Source organism: Nelumbo nucifera, chromosome 4 (assembly GCF_055504915.1).
Source record: "Nelumbo nucifera cultivar China Antique chromosome 4, China Antique-T2T, whole genome shotgun sequence".
Lineage (NCBI taxonomy): Eukaryota > Viridiplantae > Streptophyta > Magnoliopsida > Proteales > Nelumbonaceae > Nelumbo > Nelumbo nucifera.
In genome coordinates this window covers 25,715,205-25,739,534 of record NC_142652.1, presented here as the reverse complement: position 1 = coordinate 25,739,534, position 24,330 = coordinate 25,715,205, and the positions used below count along the sequence as shown (strand labels likewise).

Here is a 24,330-nt window from a genome sequence, read left to right as displayed (position 1 = left end):
ATCCAAACACTAAAATAATAGTATAACAATAATCATTTTATTAACATAAAAAGTTATTTTATATTACTGTGATGCATTTCATTAACATGAATGTCTCTCTTCATCTTAAATACACAAATTATAATTGATTTATCCAATAAATCAAGAAAAATCAAACAAAACCATACATTTATATCTATCAAAAAGAAACATTTACTGATGTTTCATTTGAATATTGAATCCAACAAAAATATATGCAATGATCTATTGGAGCAACCAAGAGGACTTCAATGTTATATTTAGAAAACTATTCAAATCATAATTCGTTCAAATAAATAAGAAAAGCGTGATTCAAGGATTTAAAAATTTGTAAACATTGGAATGAAAATCTTTTTTTCAAAATTAACTAAGTTACTTTAACAGAAGGGGGTATTTGCACTAGTACAAATGCATGAGAGTGCAAATGAAAAAAATGTAAATTCTCGTTTAATTTTGTTTTGGATTTTACTTTATTCTGCTTCTTGTCTTAATTGATTTCATTTGTACTACAATCAAGCAAAATAAACTAAAATTTGAAACAAAAATAGGTCAGGATTTACATTCAAATAATTTGCACTGTCATAATTTTGCATCAGTTCAAATTTATTTGTATTGCAACCAAGCACAATCTAAGACTCAGTTTGGAAGGAATACAAATATATAAAATGCAAAACCTAATATTTTATATGTATTTGTATTATACATATTTGTATTTATAGTGTTCCAAACTGAGCCAAAGTGAAAGTCCAGAAAAGTCTTTACACTATTTTATATGCATCAAAATATAAATTGTTATAGGGTATAGTTTCTTGGTTGATTTAGGCCCAAAGCCTGGCCCGGCCCATGGTCACCCTATGTGTAAGAAGATTACAATCCATCGGAGGCTTTTAAGTGTCTACAAATATAGCTGTAGACCATGAATCTATTCTGTAAAGCCCTAAAGCCCTTAACGAGCATCCCTCCCCTGAACAAATACAAGCTTCTAGTTGTTCTCTAGTTCATAGTTTCATACTACATACTGACCCTCCTTAAACGCTTCCACCTCTCGATCGTTTTCGCGAAGAAGCATCGAAGATGTCTCTGAGGGTTCTTAATCCAAATGCAGAAGTTCTCAACAAATCTGCAGCACTCCACATGAACATCAATGCCGCCAAGGGCTTGCAAGATGTTCTCAGGACTAATCTCGGACCCAAGGGCACCATCAAGATGTAAGACTTCTTCTTCCTCATATTCAATTTGTCACTATCACTGTCAGCACAACCATTGACGTTCTCTTTGATCTCTGTTTATCTTCAATTATTCAATCATCCTGCAGGCTTGTCGGAGGGGCTGGAGATATCAAACTTACCAAAGACGGCAACACTCTCTTGAAGGAAATGGTTAGCTCTTCAAGAACCCTATTTTTTTTGTATTTGATCTCACATTTTGATTTTCATCAGATGTTTGCATTGTTTGATTGAATGTTTGAGCATGATTTATCGTTCGAACTTGTTTTGAAAACCAGAGTTTTAACTCTCAACTTCCCTGTTTATAATGTCATGCTGTTTCTCCTTCTCTTTTGTTGGCGTGCTTGTTCGTCCATTGATGTTTTGCATTTGGTAGTTATAATGTTTTGCTTATGGCATTTAGCAAATTCAAAACCCGACGGCTATCATGATTGCAAGAACTGCTGTTGCCCAAGATGATGCCAGTGGTGATGGTACAACTTCTACAGTGATTTTCATCGGCGAGCTTATGAAACAATCTGAGCGATACATTGATGAAGGTTAGTAGCACCGATATGGATATTTTTTGTAATGAGTTTAGTGCTCAGATATAAAAGAAGAAAATTTTAAGAAGAAATAGTGACGCACGAAATTAAACCCTATATATAAACCTTAGCACGGGCAGTGATTCGACCCATGTCATAGTCTTCCCACTTGGATTACCAGTCCCTGGTTCCAATTGTATTTCTGTTAATTCTTTTTTTATTTTAAAGTGTATAACTGTATATTATGTAGTTTCTCGAGTGCGCGAACTAATGTTTCATTTGAAACCAATTTGTTAGTGTTCGGTGCCTGTTAGACTGATAATAGTCAAGGAAGAGAGAGAGAAGAGAGAAGGAGAGAAGGAGAGAAAGAGAGAAAGGAGAAGAGCAGAAGAGAAACAAGGAGAAAAGATTTTGGTTCGAATGAGAGAAAAAGTTCACTCCCCCATTCGGCTAGATGTATTTTATATTACTAAAATAATGTGGAAAAGTCACATATGCCCCTACTTAAGTTAGGGACATTAAATCTAACATAAACTTACACATCAACACCTAAATACAAGTACAAAGACAGAATTACCCCTACATACTCGACACTAACACTCCCCTTCAAGCTAGAGAGTATATATCATATAATCCCAGCTTGTTACATATGTAGTCCACTTTCCCCCGACTCAACCCTTTAGTAAACAAATTTGCCCACTGGTTCCCTGTGTTGACATATGTAGTGTCTATCACTCCACTCAACACCTTCTCTCTAACAAAGTGACAGCCAACCTCTATGTATTTGGTTCTCTCATGAAACACCGGATTAGAGGAAATGTGAATTGTAGCCTGATTGTCACAGTAGAGCTTCATTGGAGTATCAACAGTGTATCCCATCTCCTGTAGAAGGTTCCTTAGCCACACTAATTCACAAGTAGTATGTGCCATAGTTATATATTCTGCCTCTGCACTACTTCTTGCTTTTCCATGTCACTAGTTTACCCCCAAGAAAAGTGCAATAGCCTGTGGTAGATCTCCTATCAGATACAGAACCGGCCCAATCAACATCAGTATATCCTTATATTTCAAGTTTTCCACCAATTCTGTATATCAAACCGCGACTAGGAGCTCCCTTTAAATACCTCACAATCCTTATAACCACATCCCAATGTGGGACCAGAGGTTTCTGCATGAATTGACTTACCACACTAACTGTGAATGAAATGTCTAGCCGAGTGATGGTTAGGTAGTTCAGTTTCCATAGGAGTTTTAGCTGGTTTAGCACCTAACAAACCTGTTTCTTCAAGTAAATCAAGAGCATATTTCCTCTGGCACAAGTTAATACCATGCTTGGACCTTGCTACTTCTATCCCCAAGAAATACTTCAATTTACCAAGGACCTTTGTCTGAAAATGTTCCTGCAGAAAGATCTTCAACATGTCAATGCCCATTTTGTCGATCCCGGTAATGACAATATTATCTACATACACCACTAATAGGATCTTCCCTGCCTGAGAGTCATGACTGAAGACGGAATTGTCAACTTGACACTCTTTCATACCAAACTTCTTTACTACCTCACTAAATCTGCCAAATCATGCTCGAGGAGACTGTTTAAGCCCATAAATGGCCTTTAGTAGCCGACACACCTTACCATCCTCCCCCTGAGCAACAAACCCTGGTGGTTGCCCCATATAGACCTCCTCGAGCAGATCACCATGCAAGAAGGCATTCTTGATATCAAGTTGATAGAGGGGTTAATCATACATCGCAGCAAGAGAAATCACAACACGGATTGAACCAATCTTAGCAACCGGGGAGAAAGTCTCTGTGTAATCAATACCATAGGTTTGGGAATGCCCTTTGGCAACCAATCTAGCTTTCAACTGCTCTACATTACCATCAGGTAAGTACTTAACCGTATAAACCCACTTACAGCCAACAACCTGCTTATCAGGAGGAAGAGTGGTGAGTTCTCATGTATGATTATGAGCCAGAGCTGAGAGTTCTTCTTCCATCGCACGACACCATCCTGGAGAGGTAAGGGCTTCTTGGACATCCTTAGGTATAACAACAGAGGATAACAAAGAGATAAATTGGCGATGGGAAGTGGAAAGGTGAGTCAGTGAAACATAATTAGAAATAGGATGAAGGGTGCAATTGCGCTTACCTTTCTGCAAGGCAATGGGAAGATCAAGATCAGATACCGGGGTCGAGGCTGGTGTGGTAATAGCTGCCGGATCTGTTGACGATGATGAAGCTGGAGGAGGTGTTGGTACATGTGGGCGATGTATATACACGTGATGGATCGGTGGTCGTTCAACAGGTGGTGGCACCGGAGGCAAAGACTTGGGCATTGTGGGAACAAGAGGAACAGAGTCCACAACTGAAAGAGGAAGGGAGATGTGATGAGGAGGAAGAAACATCACTGGACCCCAAGAAGAATGGAGTAGTCTCAAAGAAAGTAACATCAATACATACAAAGGAACGTCGAGAGCTAGGGTGATAACACTTATACCCTTTCAGAATCTGGGAATAGCAAAGGAAGATGCACTTAATAGACCGTGCATCTAACTTGTCCATTCCTGGCCCTAGATTATGAACAAAACAAACACATCCAAAAACTCGAGGAGAGAGAGGAAACAGAGACAAGGTAGGAAACAATGTGGTGAATGGGGAATGACCATCAATGATAGATGTGGGCATCCGGTTAACCAAGAAGCAGGAAGTAAGCACTGCATCACTCCAAAAGGATTTGGGAACATTCATGTGATGCATGAGGGACCGAGCTGTTTTCAAGAGGTGACGATTCTTTCTCTTAGCCACCCCATTTTGTTGTGGGGTGTAGGTACATGTAGTCTGATGGATAATGCCATGTTGGTCTAGGTAGTCCTGAAATGATGAAGAGAGATATTCACGTCCATTATCAGAATGAAAAATTTTAATGTGAACACCAAATTGGTTGCGAATCTCAGCATAAAACTTTTGGAAAATGGTAAACAATTCACTTCTTTCTTTCATTAAATAGAGCCACGCCATCCTTGAATAATCATCAACAAAAATGACAAAATATTTATATCCATTTCATGACATCACTTTATAAGGACCCCAATCATCTGAATGAACCAAAGAAAAAGGACTCAATACATGATTATCAACTCTATGACTAAAGGGAACATAATGATGTTTTCCCAACTGACACAACTCACAATCCAAAACAGAAAGATGACTCAATGAAGGAACCAAAGACTTCAGAGCTTTCAGTGAAGGATGACCAAATCGACAGTGCCACTGGAGAGGAGAGGGACGATTGGAGAGCTGTTGACGTACTTAACCACCATCAAGATAATACAATCCACCAACTTCATGCCCTCTACCAATCTTCATCCTCGTCTTGAGATCCTAAAAAACACACGAAGAGGGGTAAAAGGTAATGGAGCAATTAAGAGACTTGGTCAACTTACTAACAGACATAAGATTAAAAGGAAATTTAGGGACATACAAAACTGAGGATAGGGATACAGGGTTCAGGTCAACATTACCAACACCACAAATGGAGGATGTGGAACCATTAGCAAGGGTAATAGATTGTGATGTTGAGCAATGAGAGAGGGAAGAAAACACATATGGAGTTCCAATCATGTGATAAGGGGCTCTAGAATCAATAATCCAGGGATGGGGTGTGGATGCCAGACAAACCATACCTGAGTGGGCGAGAGTGGCTGTGTTCTGCTGAGATGTGGCTCTCCTGTCTGAAGCTACTGTCATTGGTCACGGCATGATTGGCCCAAGTTGGAGGTGGACCATGCAAGTCATAGCAATAATTGATGGTATGTCCATCCATACCATAGTGCGTACACCTCCTTGGACCCAAACTATGTCCTCTGCCACGGGCTCCCCCTGAATCTTGACCTCTAGTACGATCACCACCACGGTTATATGTAGGGCCACTACCACCACTCCGACCATATGCCGATCCACTACTACGGCCAGGCTGAGCTCCCCAAGCTCCACCTCTAACACCATGGCCTCGATACTGCTATCTATCGGAAATATTAGGGTTCTCGGTAGATCCAATGGAAATCCTCCTAAGTCGAGCAAACACCTCTTCTAAGGAAGGGAGAGCTGACCCTCCTAGTATCTGAGCCTACACTGGTTCATATTCAGACTTCAGCCCCACCAAAAACCGAGTCACATCAAGTTGTTTTCTCTGTTGTTGCTGAATTTTGACATCAGAAGTGAGGGGGTGATAAACATTCAATTCATTACGAATGTTTCTCATACTAGCATAGTACTCCTCAAGATACTGATTACCCTGTTATAGATTAAAGTATTCTTGGTACAGCTGATATACTCTGGTTGTGTTGTTTTGACCCGAATACAGCTTCTTAGGATGGTCCCACACTTCTTTGGCTGTATCAAGGAACGTGAAATTTACACTAATCTTGGGTTCCAAACTATTCCATAACCATGCGATGATTTGTGCATCTGCCTGCTCCCAATCATCGTATTTAGGAGAATCGGTGGAAGGTTTTTCATCCCTTATGTGCTTCCCCTTCTTTTTTGCCTTAAGAAAGACTTCTACAGATTTGGCCCAAGGTACATAATTTTCTCCATTCAGCTTAATGGAGGTCATTTGAATATTCAGGTAGTCAGTAGGGACCATCACGCTAGTCTTTTTATCACTGTTGTCTTCCATTGCTGAATTCGGCAAACTGCACACTAGATCACACTACACCCTGATTTCAGCACTTACTACTGCTGCAAATTGCACTCTTTACACCACAAACCCAACTCCACAACTGCCTGAAACTTCCCAACACTGTTTGAGGAACCCCCCCCTTCGAATCACACTGGAGGGTGCACAAACCCTAGCACACTACAATCTGAAATCCCACCATACAGTCTGAAATAGACTTCTCATTCGATTCACACCAAAAAAATATGCATAAAACCTCTTACCTGATCACCGAAAATCAGATCACACAAGACACCCACTGCACCATACGAATCAGCCCTCTTCTCTTCGTCGATTAGGGGAGGGCTTCTTAGAAACTGCAGCAACCGACTACAAACTCCACAACTGGAGGCATAGAAACCTCCAAGGGAAGAGGGCGGTCACTCTTTTTCAGCCCTGCCCCTTGTCTCTAGCTGATGGCGAAGAAATTAAGAGAAAATCCTTGTCTGGGTGCGCAGATTACAGAATTCTGGGCAGATCCGATTTGCTCAGTTTAGCACTGATACCATGTTAGTGTTCGGTCTGCCTGTTAGACTGATAACAGTCAAGGAAGAGAGAGAGAAGAGAGAAGGAGAGAAAGGAGGAGCAGAAGAGAAACAAGGAGAAAAGATTCTGGTTTGAATGAGAGAAAAAGTTCACTCCCCCATTCGGCCAGATGTATTTTATATTACTAAAATAATGTGGAAAAGTCACATATGCCCCTACTTAAGTTAGGGACATTAAATCTAACATAAACTTACACATCAGCACCCAAACACAAGCACAAAGACAGAATTACCCCTACATACTCGACACTGACACAATTAAAATAAGGAAACACAATTTTTAATCAATGCCATTCCTCGAGGCTAGGACAATTACAGAAATCATCCAGATTTTTTTTAATTGGTTTCAACCACTGTAGTTATTTATTAACAAATCCTTAATTGCTTATAAGGAAGCACATAGGTTGTTTTGAATTAAATTATAAATAAATTTTATGGCAATTTCTTTTTCCTCCCAGCCTTTTCATGAGATATTTAGATTAAATCATCATTGTTCCAGGGATGCATCCACGTGTACTGGTTGATGGTTTTGAGGTTGCAAAGCGAGCAACCCTCCAATTCCTTGAGAAATTTAAAACCCCTGTTGTGATGGGCAATGAACCTGATAAAGAGATTCTTAAAATGGTAGCAAGAACAACACTTAGAACAAAGGTATATTCACTTAATGTACCTCTTATTTCTTGCTGCTTATATTATAAGGAATCCTCCCATTTTTGATTCTTTCCAACCTGTTCTCCTGTATAGTTGTACGAGGCATTGGCAGATCAGTTGACTGAGATAGTTGCTAATGCAGTGAGTACCTTATTTAGTGTATTTTCTATGCATTTTGAGTTCACACTCCTCTTGTCAAGATTTATCTTGAGTGATGAGGGTATGTGAAATAACTTTCTTTAGCATCCTTTCTGAATTAAGTCCATCTTTTTGCACATCTTTGAGACAGTCAATTGCCAAAATTTATTATGTTCGTGCTTAATGAAGCATGTCTTGTATATGAACAGGTTCTCTGTATTCGCAAGCCTGAGGAGCCTATTGATCTATTTATGGTAGAAATTATGCACATGCGCCATAAATTTGATGTTGACACGCGCTTGGTAAGTTTATCCCATTTTTGCTTGAATACGTTCTTCATATACAAGTAAAGTTTGTCCATTTAAACTGATTTCATGAATTTTAGTTTAGGGGTTGTGGCATGATTATCCATTCTGAGCAGTGTTTCAACAGCATGACTTGACTCCCGAAGTCCTGAGGATGCCACTGTAGAATTAGGGCTATGTGGTTAAACAAGGGATGTGTTTTAATAGTTTTATGACATTGGTGCATACAGTTAGGACTGAAGAGGCGCTTTGTAGGGAGTTGGGTCACTTGTTACAAGGTAGCATGTTGGTTGTTAGAAAGTAGAAATAACAAATTTATAAAATGTGTTTAGAAGAGCTGTTGATGTTGATATGGATGATTGGTAAAACTGGAGTGGTGTGCAAAAGTAGAAACAAGCATAGTGGTGATGCTGATGACAGTTGTTTTGTTAGGCATGACAGTGTTGATATAATGATATATGAGTGGGTGTGGATCAAACTAGCAGGATTGGGGAGGATCTTGTCTGTGGAATTAGAGTAGGATGGCCAAAATTGAAGAGTGTGCATCTAGAGTCCTATGTGATGGGAGAATACACAGGCTTAAAGGAAAGTTTTACAGAACAGATTCATCAAAAAAAGGAAGGTTTTATAGAACAGTCATATAGGTCCAACCCTATTGTATGGAGCTAAGTGTGGGCAGTCAAGAAACAATATTTAAAAAATGAGTGTAGCAGAAATACAAATGTTTAGATGGTTGAGTAGGCGAACTAGAAACAAACTTATTCAAAGGAACCTTGGAGTAGCTCCAATAGGGTGATAAGATGAGAAAAAGTAGATTAAGATGGTTTTGTCACCACGTAATGACCACCCTGCTCTAAGTATGGCGCTGTGACACCTATCATCTTATTTGAGATTCACTACTTATGTGGTAAATCTGATTTGGGTTGCCTATTTAATTTAGGAAATTAAATCAAGTATAATTGTACTTGCTGACCTATTTCATCTAAATGAATGAGACCTGCACATTGAAAGTCTTTATGGTGAGTCTTTTGTTTGAATTAGTGAACTGAATTAGAAAGGTTAGTATATGCAGACAAGACCATCTACAATGCCGGGCAGACCAAAAAGGACATGGGTTAAAGTAGCAAGAAATGATTTAGGCTGTGTTTTGTAGTGTGGAATCTCCATGGACCAATTGGCTTCAAAACATGATATTGCCTGTTTGATGTTCATTTGAGGATGCAGCATGTTTTGAAACCCTCCATGAATGACTTCAAAACACAAAATATCACATAGTCTCATCCATGGTAAACTCTATTAGATCCAACCATGCAATTGTGGATTGGTGATGCCACATTGCCACCTACAGTTTTATTTGTTTTGGTGTGGTTGCAACCACACTACAAGTCCCAAAACATTCACTTCTGGTTGCCTGTTTTAAAACACGCCACATAAAAATGCAACAGAGTGCCTCATGGGGTATGCCTTGGTTCAAACCATGTGGTCTTAACCACATCACACCACAGTGGGGCCCAGTGGTTGACACCACACCACACCTCAAAGAGACTGCACTAATAACTAATGACCACCTCCTTAAAGGCCCATAATTTAACCATGGACATGGCGCTGAACAGAGCAGAATGGAAGAACATGATTCATGTAGTCTACCTTATATAGTTGGGTTTAGACTTAGTTGTGTTGTGTTGTCAACCTAAGACTTCTGTTATAGATGGATAACAAGAAAATATACATAAAAAAATTCAAAGATATATTTATAAAAAAACCAAAGATATGAGGGGGCAAAGAAAACATGACCACAAATACAAAATAAACAACACAATTATTAAGGGTGGCCTAGGTGCTGCTCTGCATTTGCTGCCAAAGGCATTTCGTAGCTGGAGAGTAGCCATATCTGCAGCCAAATAGGGGATCTAGTGGAATGAAATGTTCAGTTTGTAATTAAGATGCTGTATATTGAATTCTGTATGAAATATATTTCTATTAGTTCACTTTCTGTGAATGGTTCTATAATTCTCTTCAGTAATTATGAGATGATGAAAACAAGGATCTGTACATGGTTTTAAGCATTTGAAGAGAGTGAAGGCCTCAAAACAATTGTAATCTACCTGAACTGGTGTTAGGATAATTGTTGATAATACATTTTAGGCAAAGAGAAGCAACCGTTTCCACCTCTATTACTATTTAGTTCTTTCCTCTTCACCCATATCCTACTATTTGATTTGTAGATGTAGATATTCTATTTATAATTTTTTACCACTTTGTTATACAACTTATACTGGGAAACATTTCATCTAAGTGCCAGTGGATTGGACTGCCTAAGATGGTATGCTTTTGTACTTCTTGTCCACATTTCAAGGTTTTTCCTGCCTTGCCCTTGTTAAGGCTTTTGAGGTACTTGACTATGTGTGCTTTTTAATTGGAGTTAAAGCATTCAGCAGTTGTTTCCTCTTGATGAGCCCTGTTTGTTTAAAAATCCCTCCATGGGTTCAAAATCCGGATGTGCCACCACCCAATCTAAAATAAGGTGTCTGATCTGATGTCAGCATGCAACATCTAGTTAACTTGCTTTCCATAAAATGTTTTAATTGCTTTATCCCTTAAACTTTAACCTTACTTTTAAATTCTACCATAAATATATGGGTTAAAGCTCTGTTGAGGTGAGCTTTAACTTGCAACATTTAGCAAAATATTGAATGTTATTTTGCTATTGCATAATATATTTCTTTTGATAGTGCAAATCCACAAATAAATTTTTGTATTCTCTTGTGAAGTATATTTATCTTGAAACGCCTTTTCCCACTTAGGTTGAAGGCCTTGTCCTTGATCATGGCTCTAGGCATCCTGATATGAAACGACGGGCAGAAAATTGTTACATCTTGACATGCAATGTATCATTGGAGTATGAGAAGAGGTAACATGTTCATGACACATTTGATTTATGTTTTATTTTTTCATCACAGCTAGCAGCACCTAATTTGGGAAAAGTGAATGTTTTATATGGACTTGGAGTGTAACTAATACTTCCTGCCTCTCAGTGAAATAAATGCAGGCTTTTTCTACTCAAACGCAGAGCAAAGGGAGGCAATGGTTGCTGCTGAAAGACGACAAGTTGATGAGAGAGTTCAAAAGATCATTGATCTGAAAAATAAGGTATATGTATTACAAAAGCAGATGTTTATTTACATGATGTTCTTAATAGAGCTTCAGTTTTATGTATGGCATGTTAAATATTACTTGAATTTCTTTTGTGCAGGTTTGCTCAGGTAATGATAATAACTTTGTTGTAATCAACCAAAAGGGGATTGATCCTCCATCATTGGACCTTCTTGCTAGAGCTGGGGTTAGTTACACATACTTATTCTGCTTTTTTGACATGTGAAAGTAGTGATCATGTTCGGAACATATGATGGGGTTAATTTTCTGATTACGTCAAGCTGGGGTTACCAGTAGGCTGTAGGTATTACATTTGTAGGACTCCAGGAAGGGAGCATTGTTTCCTGATCTTTACTGCAAGAATGTGTTGTTACAAGTAGTTCCCACTTTTTGATAATGTTGGTCGCTCTTTTCTTTTATTAGTTGCAAAATGTAATAGGTTAAGATTGTGTTTACTACTTTCCTGATATTTACTGCAAGAATATGCTGTTACAAGTAGTTCCCCCCTTTTGATAATGTTGAAGTAGTGGGGTGAATAATTACTTGTTTCCTGATTTAATTGAATACAATTTTCATTAAAGTAGTGGGGTGAGCACCTTTAGCACTTCTCAACTCATCCTAGTAGTCAAGGTGGTCTAATCACTAAAGGTCACACTGCCATACGCCTCATGTGGTTGAATAATTACTTTAACACTTTGCCTGACTTAACTGCCTAGGTGAGTGAGGCACTTGTTTGTAGCTACACTTGACAACCCACTATCCTACACAAAAGGACTTGAGTCAATCCTACACCCACAATAAAAATCACTGGGATTAAGATAAGCAAAATTTCTCCTAGTAATATTTTCAATTTTTTTTTTAAAGAAAGTAAAGTAAATTTTATTAGAACAGAACCAAATTACAGAGTACAAGAGGCCCCAAAACCATAAATCTGGGGGCCAAGAAGCCAGAAAACAATACAATTAGAAACTGCCAGCATTCAGCTGGGCGGCCAATACCCTTGGTGGAACCCCTAAAGCAACAGCATTCCAAGAGATTAGTTTTCCAACAATACAGGACAATAGCTGATCCACAGTTTTGTGTTTATCCTGGAAAATTCTTCTGTTTCTTTCAGCCCAAATGGTGCTAATTACAGCCACAGGAATTGAGAACCAGACACTTTTTTCTAACTTAGATAAGCCTCTCTGGTCCCAGCACCACAAAAGGTCCAGAACAGTTGCAGGCATGACCCATGATAGCTGCCTAGAGGAGAGGAAGTGGTTCCAAATTTTATCGGAGATGGGACAATGCAGAAACAGGTGGCTGCTGTCCTCCTCCCCTTGATTACAGAACACACAGGAAGAATCCTGCAGCTGCATACCTCTTCTCTCCAGATTTTTCTTGGTAAGGCACTTATCCAGAGCCACAGCCCAGATCAAAGCATTAAGCTTTAAAGGGACAGTCTGGTTCCAGACTTTATCGGCTGGGAAATCAGCAGATTGATCAGTTGAAAGGATCCTGGCAAACGAAGTAACAGGAACAGACCATCTGTGCTCCATGACCAAACCCAAGAATCTTCTTCTGATAATTCCAGAGACTGATTAGATAACATCTCCAACAGCCCTGAAACTTGATCTAGTTCCCAGTCCTGGAAATGCCTTCTGAAAGAGGGGCCCCAAGGTCCCAAGGGAAGTGTTGTCTCTAACCTCATAGCTGTCAGCAACCAAGGCTTCTTGGTTTTCTGCCATTAGTACACCACATATCCTTCCAGAATTGAATCCTCCGGCCATTCCCCAACTTTACCGAAAGATCATTATTCAATAAAGGGAATACTTCCATGGTTTTCTTCCAAATCGAGCACCCAAGAGAGGTCATGGAGTTGGTAGTAACCCAGTCCCCAATATCTGGGTTATACTTGGCTGCAATTAATCTCCTCCACCCAGCTTCCTCTTTCTCTGTCAAATCTCCAAATCCATTTCCCCAAAAGAGCCTTATTGAAGACCTTCATTTTTCTGATCCCTAGTCCACCTTTGTCTTTTCGAGCACAAACTTGATCCCAGCTAACCAAGTGAATCTTCTTCTCTTCTTCCCACCCTTTCCATAAAAATCCCTCTGCTTCTTGGCATTGGGAAGAGAAACAGAAAATAGGAAGGAAGATTTGATAAAGCACTCTTGAGTAGAGTAATTCTTCCCCCCAGAGAGAGAGATTTGGTCTTCCAACCTGCCAGTTTCCTTTCTAACCTCTCTACCATCGGCTCCCAAATCAGAGAGGAGGTGCATTTAGCCCCCAGAGGAAAACTAAGATAAGTAGTTGGAAGGAATCCAACTTGGCAGGCAAGCACCTCTGCCAGGTTTTCCATATTTTCCACCTTTCCCACTGGAATTAACCTGCTCTTGACCAAGTTGACTTTCATGCCTGAGACTACTTCAAATCAGCACAACACCCCAAGAAGCACCCAATTGCTCCAAATTAGCATCAATGAAGCATAGGGTATCATTAGCAACTTGAAGCAATTGTACCTTTTCTCCACCCGGAGTAGCTTCAAAACCTTGCCATAGGCCCTATTCTCCCACCCTGTTCACAAAGGCAGAGCAAACCTCCGTCACACAAATGAATAGAAGAGAGAGGGGGTCTCCTTGCCGAAGACCTCTAGAACTCTTGAAGAAGCCAGCCAACTGATCATTAACCAAGACTGAAAATTTTGGAGAAGTGGTGCATATTTTAATCCAATTTCTCCATTTTTGTCCGAAATTCATTCTTTCCAGTACAAAATCCAAGCATTTCCAATTCAAGTGATTGTAGGCCTTTTCCAAGTCTAACTTGGACAGCAGCCCAGGTTTTCCTTCCCCTTTCCTTGAATCAATCGGTTCATTAGCCACTAGAACACTGTCCAGCATTTGTCTTCCCCCACAAAAGCGAATTGATTCTTGGCTATCATCGAGTTAAGAACCTTCTTCATTCTTTCAGCCAAAACTTTGGCCAGGATCTTATAGAAGCTGTTCAACAAGCTTATAGGTCTGAAATCCCTCATATTTGTAGCTTCTTCCACCTTCGGAATCAAGGATATGAAAGTAGCATTCAGATTTCTTTCAAGGGCAGCATTAGAATGGAAATCTTGAAACACTTTAAGAAGGTCCACTTTAACTACCTCCCAACACTTATAAAAAATGTTTGTGAGACCATCCTGCCCTGGTGACTTATCCACTTCTAGTTTTTTAATCACTTGCCTTACTTCTTCCTCTGAAAATGGAGCTTCCAACTCTCTTTGTTGTGCTGCTGATAGTTTATTGAAAGGCAGATCTAGGGGGAGAGGTCTCCTTTTCCAACTCTCCTTGAACTAATCTGAGAAGTAGCGGGTTGGTATGTTTTTTAACTCAGTCCAAGATTCTCCCACCTGGCCATCAAACTCCAGCTTTTCGATATGGTTGATTCTTTTCCTTGCATTTACCATCTTGTGAAAGAAGTCAGAGTTTCTATCCCCTGCCTTCAGCCAGCTGATTTTTGATATTTGCCTCCATTTTCAACTCATCCCTGTATGCTAGATTATCAAATACCAGTTTTGCTTCAGACCTTTTCTTCCCTATCTTCTTCAAGTAATGGACCGTTCTCCTTGGCCAAGTCTATTTCTTTGATCAGATCGAGGCAATTTCTCTTTCCAGATTCTGTCTGATCTCTAAATTCCTGCTTCCAAAATTTAAGATAATCTTTAATTGAACTTAACTTCTTTGCCAAGATATAAGAGCTAGAACCCTCAAATTCTAATTCTGTCCACTTTGAAGAAAGTAAAGGCACTAGGTTCTCTTCTTCAAACCAAGCATTCTCCATCTTGAAAGGACATTTTCTGGATCCCTGACCTCCACAACTCAGCTGAATTGGACTATGATCAGAAACAGGCCTTAGAAGGGCCACATGCTTCACTTGCTGACAGGTATCCTCCCAATCCGGTGTGATTAGAAATCTGTCTAGTTTAACCAGAGCTAGGTTCTCTTGATTATTTGTCCAGGTGTATTAACCTCCTAAGCAAGTTATATTTTCAAATTTGCATAAAGTTTTTAGGTGTATAATTTTTCTGACTACTCTAGGTTTTGTGCATTCTATGTGGTTTGCCTTTTTTGAAATCCTATTGGGCTTCTTATCTTTTTTTGGTACCATAGGTGGTTCTATGCAAGGTTCAAAATATCAATGCACCCATTACACATGAACCTTGCATATCGGGTGTTTCCAAGTTACACAAACCTTTATTTTTTTCTTTGGCTTTTTTTCAAAGGTATACAGGGGAAGTATCAGCAGTTACACAAACCTTTATTTTTTTCTTTGGCTTTTTTTCAAAGGTATACAGGGGAAGTATCAGCCTTAGGCCCCTGAAATTAATTGCCAAACCCCCAAAATATATATTATTTAGGCGTATTGGGGTGCTACTGGAACAATGCGATATGCCCGATCCCTGATATGTGATGAAATTTTGAACCTTGGTTCTATCTTGTTTTTGTCCATCTTTATTCTTCTTAGGAACCAGAATAAATGTCTCTTTAGTCAATACATTGGACATTTTTATCTGAGTATATGACAAACTAAATTATTGATATTAATCATATTTTGAAATCCACTTGCTTTTCTTGGTGAGCCTTCTTTCTTCTTTTTCCTTTTTGTTTTATTATATATATTTTACTTTCTTTTTCATTTTAATTTATTAGTTTATTGGCAATAGAAAAATGAAAATTCCTAGTTGTATTACTTCTATCAACAACTTTTTGTTTCTATAGATAGTTGCACTACGTAGAGCTAAGAGGAGAAACATGGAGCGACTAGTCCTGGCCTGTGGTGGGGAGGCTGTAAATTCTGTTGATGATTTGACTCCAGATTGTCTTGGCTGGGCTGGATTAGTTTATGAGCATATCCTTGGAGAAGAGAAATATACATTTGTGGAGAATGTTAAGAACCCTTACTCTTGTACAATTCTAATAAAAGGTATTTGGAGGATTCATTTCTTTTCCCTTCTATGCATTTTTGTCTTGCCGTCTTGCATATCCTAATGAAGTGGCATGGTACATTGCATACAAACAAACCTTTTTTGAATTAAAACATGATGTGCAATATAGGGTTATTGCCACTAATTTTTCATTGGTTTTTGGCTCTTAATAGAGATTTAGAGACAATATTTAATTTTATGGTTGTATTCACAAGTTTCATATTGCTTGACAAATTTTGACATTAATGGAAGAATGAACTAATACCATGGAGTTGAGTCCTTTGACAAGGACCTTAAAATCAGATATCATGCATGGAGTGAAGAAAGGAAATGTAATCTGTGAAATTTGCACATCTTGGTGATAAAATAGCTTAAAGAATATGGATAGTGATGGTAATGGATAAAATAGCTTAAAGAACCAGCATAGGAGAATCCTCTACTCTCTTGCAAAAGAGGAACACAGATAGTAATATTAAGGTTTCAGGCAAAACCTATCAAGCGAGATAAAACTTTTGCTTTGAGTTGTTTCAGAAGACCGTTGGGATAAAGTTAAATATTCCCTCTTCAATATGTTGAAGAATTCCATGGTGAGGAGTCATTACTAACAGTTTGGTTGCATCTAATCTGAAATAGAAAAAAAGGAAACGATAGATGAAGAGAAGTATTACAGTGTCAGAGGAGATGTGAGGGAAGGAGGGAGGTAGGGGTGCAACTCAGGTACCCGATTTGAAGATTTTAACAAAACCCCAACCTGAGTGGCTGAGCCCACCCAACATGTATGTTGATTGAAGTCTAACAAATAAGAAAATAAAAAGAAACTAGTATATAAAATCCACCAAAATGAATATTTTAGTTAAATATCTATTCAAATTATTATTATAATATTAAAAACAAAGAATTTTAAAGTGTTTCATAGTGGCATGTAAAAAATTGGTAGGCGATTAAGCGAGGCAACCATGCATGGGCGCCTTGTTGCCTAGGCGTTGCCTTGACAACTATGCCTCCATCCCCAAGAAATTGCATTATGTCTGTTCAATCTCTAACTCTAGCGGGTATGGGTGGGAAGGTTGGATAATTTACTTTTTATCAAGGTTAGTCCCTTTGCCTTTCAAACATAATTTTTCTTCCATGCAGCAGTGGTGGGCTTAGAAGGGCAGAATAAGAAAATTCATATTTGAAAAGATGGGGAATGAAATAAGAGTTGTAGATTTGTATACCTCGATAGGAGAATATAGGGGGAAAAACAAGTTTCCAATCTGTACATAGAGACAGATTAGAAGACAGGAGAAAGGAGAGGAAGACTTCACAAAGTAACTTATTTTAATATTTTTTTCATAATCAAATTCAGTCATAGACTCGGTGAATTTACAAAACACATGTTTTTATACTTTAAGCTCAGTTTGAGAAGAGTACAAATACAAATATGTACAGTGCAAAGCCATGTATGTTGTATTCTAAACCTTGTATTTGCACTGTAGATTTTTGTATTTGTAATCTTCCCAATCTGAGAGGAAGAAGGATTCACCAGCCCACTTTCCTACTTAAAATGAGACTCAAAGAAATAGAAAACCTAAATTTAATCTCTTCGTCCATTGATATTCTGATTCTCTTGATCTTGTTGGATGGATAACTCAAAAACCTTCAGGAGTCAACAAAATCAAGTAAAATAGACAAATTTTGACATTTGAAAAAGGGTCCTAAACAAAAGTGACATGTTCCAAATCAAGGTTGAAGTCAAATGATCGACCCAGTGTTTTAAAAGCAACGAGTCCAAGGCACAATGTGAGTTTTGTGCCTGAACAAAGTGAGACGCCTTTTCTGAAAAAAATGGAAAGGAAAATATACAAGAATATGCAATTCTAAATTCTTTTTTTTTTTTTTTTTTGGAAAAGGTAAAGTAATATTTATTGAGAATGAAATACACACTGGAGGCTGAGATCAGTCCCAAAACAGGCTGACTGATCTAAACAGCGATTACACAAGCCATCAAGACAAGGAAAAAAATACATCTGATACATTACAGTTTCTAAAATCTGCCACCACAGACAACCAGGAAATCAGTTTGCCCACTAACTTCTGGGTTAGGTCCTCCAGACTTAGAAACTTGTTGCTGAACACCCTTCTATTCCTCTCGGTCCAGATACACCACATTACAGCACTTGGGATTATTTTCCATAAAGTCTCCTTTTTCTTGCTCCAGCCCACAATATGCCAGCAGCATAACAGCTCTTTTACCGACCTTGGCATCACCCAACAAACCTTCAAGGACTTGAGGAGGTGGTTCCACAACTGAGCCGAGAACAGGCAGTGTAAACACAGATGATCAGTAGATTCAGCACTGCACCCACATAAGCTGCAAGACTGGTCCAAAATCTGAATTCCCCTGCTTACAAGGTTCTCCTTAGAAAGGTGTTTGTTAAGAGCCATAGTCCAAACAAGGAAACTGGCTTTAGTCGGACTGATAGGATTCCACACTTGCTGAACTGGGAAATCAGGAATACCCCTCCTACCAAGCCTAGCCGCCAAAGATTTAACAGAGAATATCCTGTCAGGATTCCACTTCCAATGCCACTTATCCTCCATACTAAAGTCCATCTCTTGATGCTGGAGACAGGTCAAAAGATTCACTGCCTCATCCACCTCCCAATCAAAGAGATTTCTTTGGAAAGAGGGATTCCAAAGAACAGAACCACCAGAAATACTATAGCACTCAGCAACTGAGGCCTCTTGGTCTGAAGCACACTGGAAGATGAGAGGGAAGGACTCAGCAAGAGGAACATCTGAGCACCAAGGGTCCTTCCAGGATTTGATCCTATTACCATTACCAGCCCTGACTGAGATCCCCCTGTCCAACTCTGGAAAGTGCTTCATTATCCCCTTCCACAGAGAGTTACCTCAGTTAGGAGGGGGTTCCCTAGATCTCCAATTTCCCCAGCTCACACCATATTTGCTAGCTATGAGATATCTCCACCAAGCATTAGATTCTACAGCAAATCTCCAAATCCATTTACATGGGAGGGCAGAGTTAAAATATTTCAGCTTCGTTATACCTAACCCCCCTTCAGATTTGGGGAGACAGACTTGTTCCCAACTCACCAAGTGCACTTTTTTCTCCTCCTCCCAGCCTCTCCAAAGGAAATTCCGTCGAAGCTTTTCAATCTGATTTGCCACCCTCTTAGGAATAGAGAAAAGAGATAGGAAGTAGGTAGGCAAATTGGAGAGAGTACTCTTAATCAGAGTCACCCTCCCCCCAAAAGAAAGGTATGCAATTCTAAATTCTAAAAGAAATAACAATACTTTAAAAATCATATTTTTGATGTGTTGTTGTAGTTATGGCTGCTGGAATTTCAGTAGTTACAACAATATAAATGCTATTGAAATAAATGATTCGTAGAACCTTAGACATTTAGAAGTAGGCCCAAAAGATTGATTGGAAATTTTCATAATTTAAAGGGAAGATACAGACCATTGAAACATGTGCAAGCAAAACACAATAAAAATTATTGTCTTTTATTTATATGATTTTTATTGTCTTTAATGCACACATAAAATTAAATAGTTATCTGATTCTCATGCCTTATTTGATGTTCCAGGACCTAATGACCATACGATTGCTCAGATTAAGGATGCTGTTCGCGATGGTCTGAGAGCGGTCAAGAATACAATTGAGGACGAAGCAGTTATATTGGTGAGCTTTCATCTTTCAATTTCCTGTAATGTTTTAATCACACTTGACCTCTATGCTTCAAAGTCACATTGAAATCACTGCCTATAAGCCAAGGACCTGACCAACTGCTTCTCAGTTCATTGAGTTCCTCCCACAATAAAGGCTTTAGAGAAGAGTCAGTGGGACCATACACAGAAGTTATGACAATAGAAATATCCAAATGCAAGCCAAAGAGCTTCATCAAGATGGAAAACATACCTTCCTTTTTGTCCATCAATCTAAAAGAAGAATTATTCTAGATGATTGCTATACCACCTGTTGCATTCACTGCCAGAATGTAAAGCCAGTCACAAGGTTGAAAGCCCCATACACTTTGAATAACTGGGAAATCCACCCTTTGTAGTTTTGTCTCTTGCAATAACAATACATCTGGATTCTTGTCTTTTATGAAATCTGCAACCACCATCCTCCTTCCAGAAGCTAAGCCCCTGACGCTCCAAGTTAACAGTTAATACCTTGGTGCTCTCAACGATCAACGATTGGCAGATCTGCTTTTCCTTCCCAAACTGCCTTCTCCCTCATTCAGTAGTCCCTAAGCCTACCTTAAAAGTTCCTTCAAAACTTAAACAATTAACAATCAGATACCTGTTCTCCAAGGCAACCAAAAGAGCTTTCGTTTCTTCTTCTTCCATTCCCTTTATTGACACCCCCAGAAACTCTCCAAAACTTAACAGTTTAGACAAAACCCACTAAGGGACCTCATTATCTTGTAGTTACCTCAGCTGAATCATTCGAGGAGGTGTTTTCTCTGCCTGCAGATCCCTCATCACAGCCAGTGGTTCTAGGCCTGTCTCATTTTGGCTACCATTTTGTCCTTCTGGGAAGCCTTTCCCTACCTCTGTACCCATAGCTACCAATGCTTTTTGCAAATTCGACCCGACAACTAATGGAGTGGTTTTTGTCCTCTCTGGTTCCCTAGTGAGGTCTTGTGGAGAACTTGGGCTCGGTTGATTGTGATCTCCCTTCATCTGTCATTGCTACCTCTGATTCCTTGTCACCTCTCCTTGATGTCTCGCCCCCCCGGGATGAGCTGGTTGATGACGACAATGATGATCAAACCTCCTTTGCAGGAATCTTGCCTTTGCCTTGAATGGGAGCAGGTGGGGACTGAATCCTGTTTTCCAAAATTCTTGTCGCACTTGGAAAACTGACTAGACTCACCTTATCTAGTCCCCGCCTTCTGTTCCTTAGGCCTGGCCCTGGCGTTGCTGACTCTAACCTGCTGGGTCGGATCCACTACCATGAATGCCCAAACTAGATTTAACCCGCACCGCTACTGAATCCATGAGGTTGTGTAATAAACTTTCATCAAACACCTTGTGATTTTCCCTGCTTGAAATTTGGAAAGGACCATTTTGAAATTCAAATCTTGACCTTGAGCCTTGATCATCGGATTTGGTGGGGGATCTAAGGGATTTTTCTTGGCCACGTTGGCCTTTCTTCCTTCTGCTGACCAAACACCAACTCCTATTGTCTCCCTCTTCACCGGCTGGGGAGACTCCCACAGCTTCTTTATCCAGTATTCCTGGTGGAGGATTAATCAAATCAAATTTTTTCTCTTCCATCTTCTTCTATTGACCACCCCGCCAGCCTCCACTGAGCCAGCTATTCTCCCACAACTATTGCCTCCCGGAAGTCCTCTGGAATTGCAAGTTTTTCTGCTTTATCTCTGGTCATAGGGTAACTACATACTACATAGAAGGCCTCACTGTCCATCACATTCACTGTTGGAGGTGGGACTCCTAACCATTTCACCTTTAAACACGCATTCGCTGGACCAACAATACTCAGATTCATCCACCACCAAGAAACCTCCGCAGAGATCCAATCCTCTGTACAATTTCGGAGCTCAACAAATCAAGAGGGAGACCAAAAACACAGATGCAACGATGATCAGGGACATCCAATGCCTTTGACCAAGTTTCGTATCTCTCCAACCAGGGTTCTAAATGAAGGAACACCCCATAGAAATTTCTAAACCTCATGTGCAGATTCTTAGCCTCTCTGCTGGTTATTGGAGGATAAATAGCCACCATTTATCATTCATATGTCTCACCCCTACTGCTTGGATTGATTGACAAACCTCCTTTGCCCATTAGCTGATATCATTTCCATCTAAATCATCCCTGGTGAAGCATCCCACCAAACAACCATGAAGGAAAGTCCTTTCTTGAACTCCTTTCCCCTCTGCTTCCAAGAAAAAGTGGTGAAGGTTTGCCTTCAGTTGTGCAAGTTCCACCGGAAGGCCAAACTCCCCAATCCCAATCTTGGCTATTACTGAAATACTGCCTGTGCTCTTTAGAGACAAGCTTCCCTACTTTCTAATTCTTTCCTTTCCTCTGTCTTGTCCCCTCCTTGTCTTCTCCTTGTAGGGAAGCTCCTCAATTCCTGTTCTTATTCCTTTGATTGAAACTCTGGCGACCATGGTGGCATGGCCTCCTGATCTTGTTAGGATGCAGTCCTGCATTCTACCTTCCATCTCTGTGCAGCTTTAAAAACAGAGTGACATCGTGGTTACCATTGGCCAGGACTTTCATGGTTACCATCGGCAGGAATTTAAAAGGGCAAACTACTTTTTATAAAAGTATTCTTATTATATAAAAGTACTTTTATATAAAAAGTCATTTTATAAAAATACTTTTATCAAAGTGCTTCCATATAAAGTACTTTTATAAAATGCACTTTCATAAATCTTATAAAGATACTTTTACAAAAATACTTTTATATAAAAAGTACTTTTTTTATAAAGCACTCTGTTGGCTCTATTTGAACTTGTTTTATACTTTTATAAATAAATATTTTTATATAAAATGCTTTTATAAAATTATAAAAGTACTTTAATAAATGCAAATTGGCTGGATTCGATGTGTTCAATATATCTCGATGAGTCTCTCTCTCTCTCTCTCTCTCTCTTCAAACACACAGTTGGGAACAAGAGAATTAATTAAATCACAAGCAAAAGGCTGAAAGACTACTGGATTACAAGACATCTTTATTTTTGTGGGTTTATTTATTTATTTTACTTGGTTTGTGGTTCAGGGTGCAGGGGCTTTTGAAGTTGCAGCTAGACAGTATCTAGTCAATGAAGTAAAGAAAACTGTTCAAGGGGTAACATTTGGCCTTTTTCCTAATTCCATGTCCAGAAAAAAATGTTTTTTTCTGATTGGTTCTTAGAAAATAAAACAGTTATTGTGGTTTTCTTTTCTTAACATTGGTGGCATTTGTCATATTTGATCAGCGTGCACAACTTGGTGTGGAGGCATTTGCTGATGCCCTTCTTGTTGTTCCCAAGACATTGGCAGAGAACTCCGGCCTTGACACTCAAGATGTCATCATTGCACTTACGGTACAGTCCTATGGTGCTTAATCTGCTTTCCAAGAAGTGAAGATTCAAGTCAGCAGATCTGTAATCTATGTTTACCATCTTTGATGTCTTTTAGGGAGAGCATGACAGGGGGAACATTGTGGGGTTGAACCAGCATACAGGAGAGCCAATTGACCCCCAAATGGAGGGTATATTTGACAACTACTCTGTTAAGCGCCAAATCATTAACTCAGCGTATGTAAAACTAATTACTTCAAATCGGAACCTTTTTTTTTTAATGTATTTTCAACTTTAAGCCCATAACGGGTGATTCTTTGTTTTGCAGACCTGTTATTGCTTCCCAATTGCTACTGGTGGATGAAGTAATTCGTGCTGGTCGAAATATGAGGAAACCAAATTAGCTCCTACGTGCTTCTATTGCATATATTGTCATTTGGCTTGACAGACCTTTGGTTCCTGCCTTCCTGGACTGCTTCAGAATTGGAGTTTTGTCGTCCAAAAAGTTTTGCTGGATTCTTAATACAGGGTTGTCTTGGGATTTTGAAGTGGCTGTACAATGAATATTCCTTGGTCTTGTGTTTTCAGTAGTGTAACTTGTTTGCTTCAGTGTGTGGAGCTTCTTGTGAGAGCTTGCCTTGGTATTTGTCCTGTGGCCTTTGAACAAATTCCGACAACTGAGCGACAGATGGAAGCAGCGAATGTAATTGTGAAAGAAAGGGCCAAATTAGTTTGCCGACTCTTACTAGAATTTTTAGTTTTGAAACGCCATTTTCAACCTATTATTCAAACACCTGTTTTGTATATTTTCGGTATTATTAGACAGGTAAATAGGTTACTGGTTAAGGGCCCTGAGGCAATGGGACTCCTGAATTAAACATCAAAGGATCCAATGATAATAGGATCCATGTAAATAAACGAAGTATTGGTTAGGCTTTCTAAGATCTTTCCAAGTTTGAAAAATCAAAAGGTTTTAAGCTTCCAATACGATGCAACTTGGAGAGTGTATTTACTTTCCAAACGCTTGTTTTTGGTCACATGACAACCGTAAA

The 24,330-nt window shown here is 39.3% G+C and overlaps 1 protein-coding gene across 1 annotated transcript; it reads left to right on the top strand.

The window, feature by feature from the left end:
- Positions 1-911: 911 nt before the first annotated feature.
- On the top strand, positions 912-24,082 carry LOC104603006 (T-complex protein 1 subunit zeta 1). The gene is made up of 15 exons (XM_010266900.3): positions 912-1,226; positions 1,334-1,397; positions 1,648-1,783; positions 7,533-7,684; positions 7,778-7,825; positions 8,032-8,124; positions 10,932-11,038; positions 11,163-11,277; positions 11,381-11,467; positions 16,024-16,228; positions 19,823-19,917; positions 22,996-23,064; positions 23,195-23,302; positions 23,397-23,515; positions 23,607-24,082. Exons 1-15 carry the CDS (start codon positions 1,093-1,095, stop codon positions 23,680-23,682), a joined length of 1,608 nt encoding a protein of 535 aa, XP_010265202.1. The 5' UTR covers positions 912-1,092; the 3' UTR covers positions 23,683-24,082.
- The last annotated feature ends 248 nt before the right edge of the window (positions 24,083-24,330 follow it).

Bases quoted from the DNA above. Each gene is read 5' to 3' on its own strand.
- LOC104603006 (XM_010266900.3), top strand. From the start codon at position 1,093: ATGTCTCTGAGGGTTCTTAATCCAAATGCAGAAGTTCTCAACAAATCT. The intron at 11,039-11,162 runs GTAACATGTTCA...CCTGCCTCTCAG, and splicing joins TCATTGGAGTATGAGAAGAG to TGAAATAAATGCAGGCTTTT. The intron at 11,278-11,380 runs GTATATGTATTA...TCTTTTGTGCAG, and splicing joins TCATTGATCTGAAAAATAAG to GTTTGCTCAGGTAATGATAA.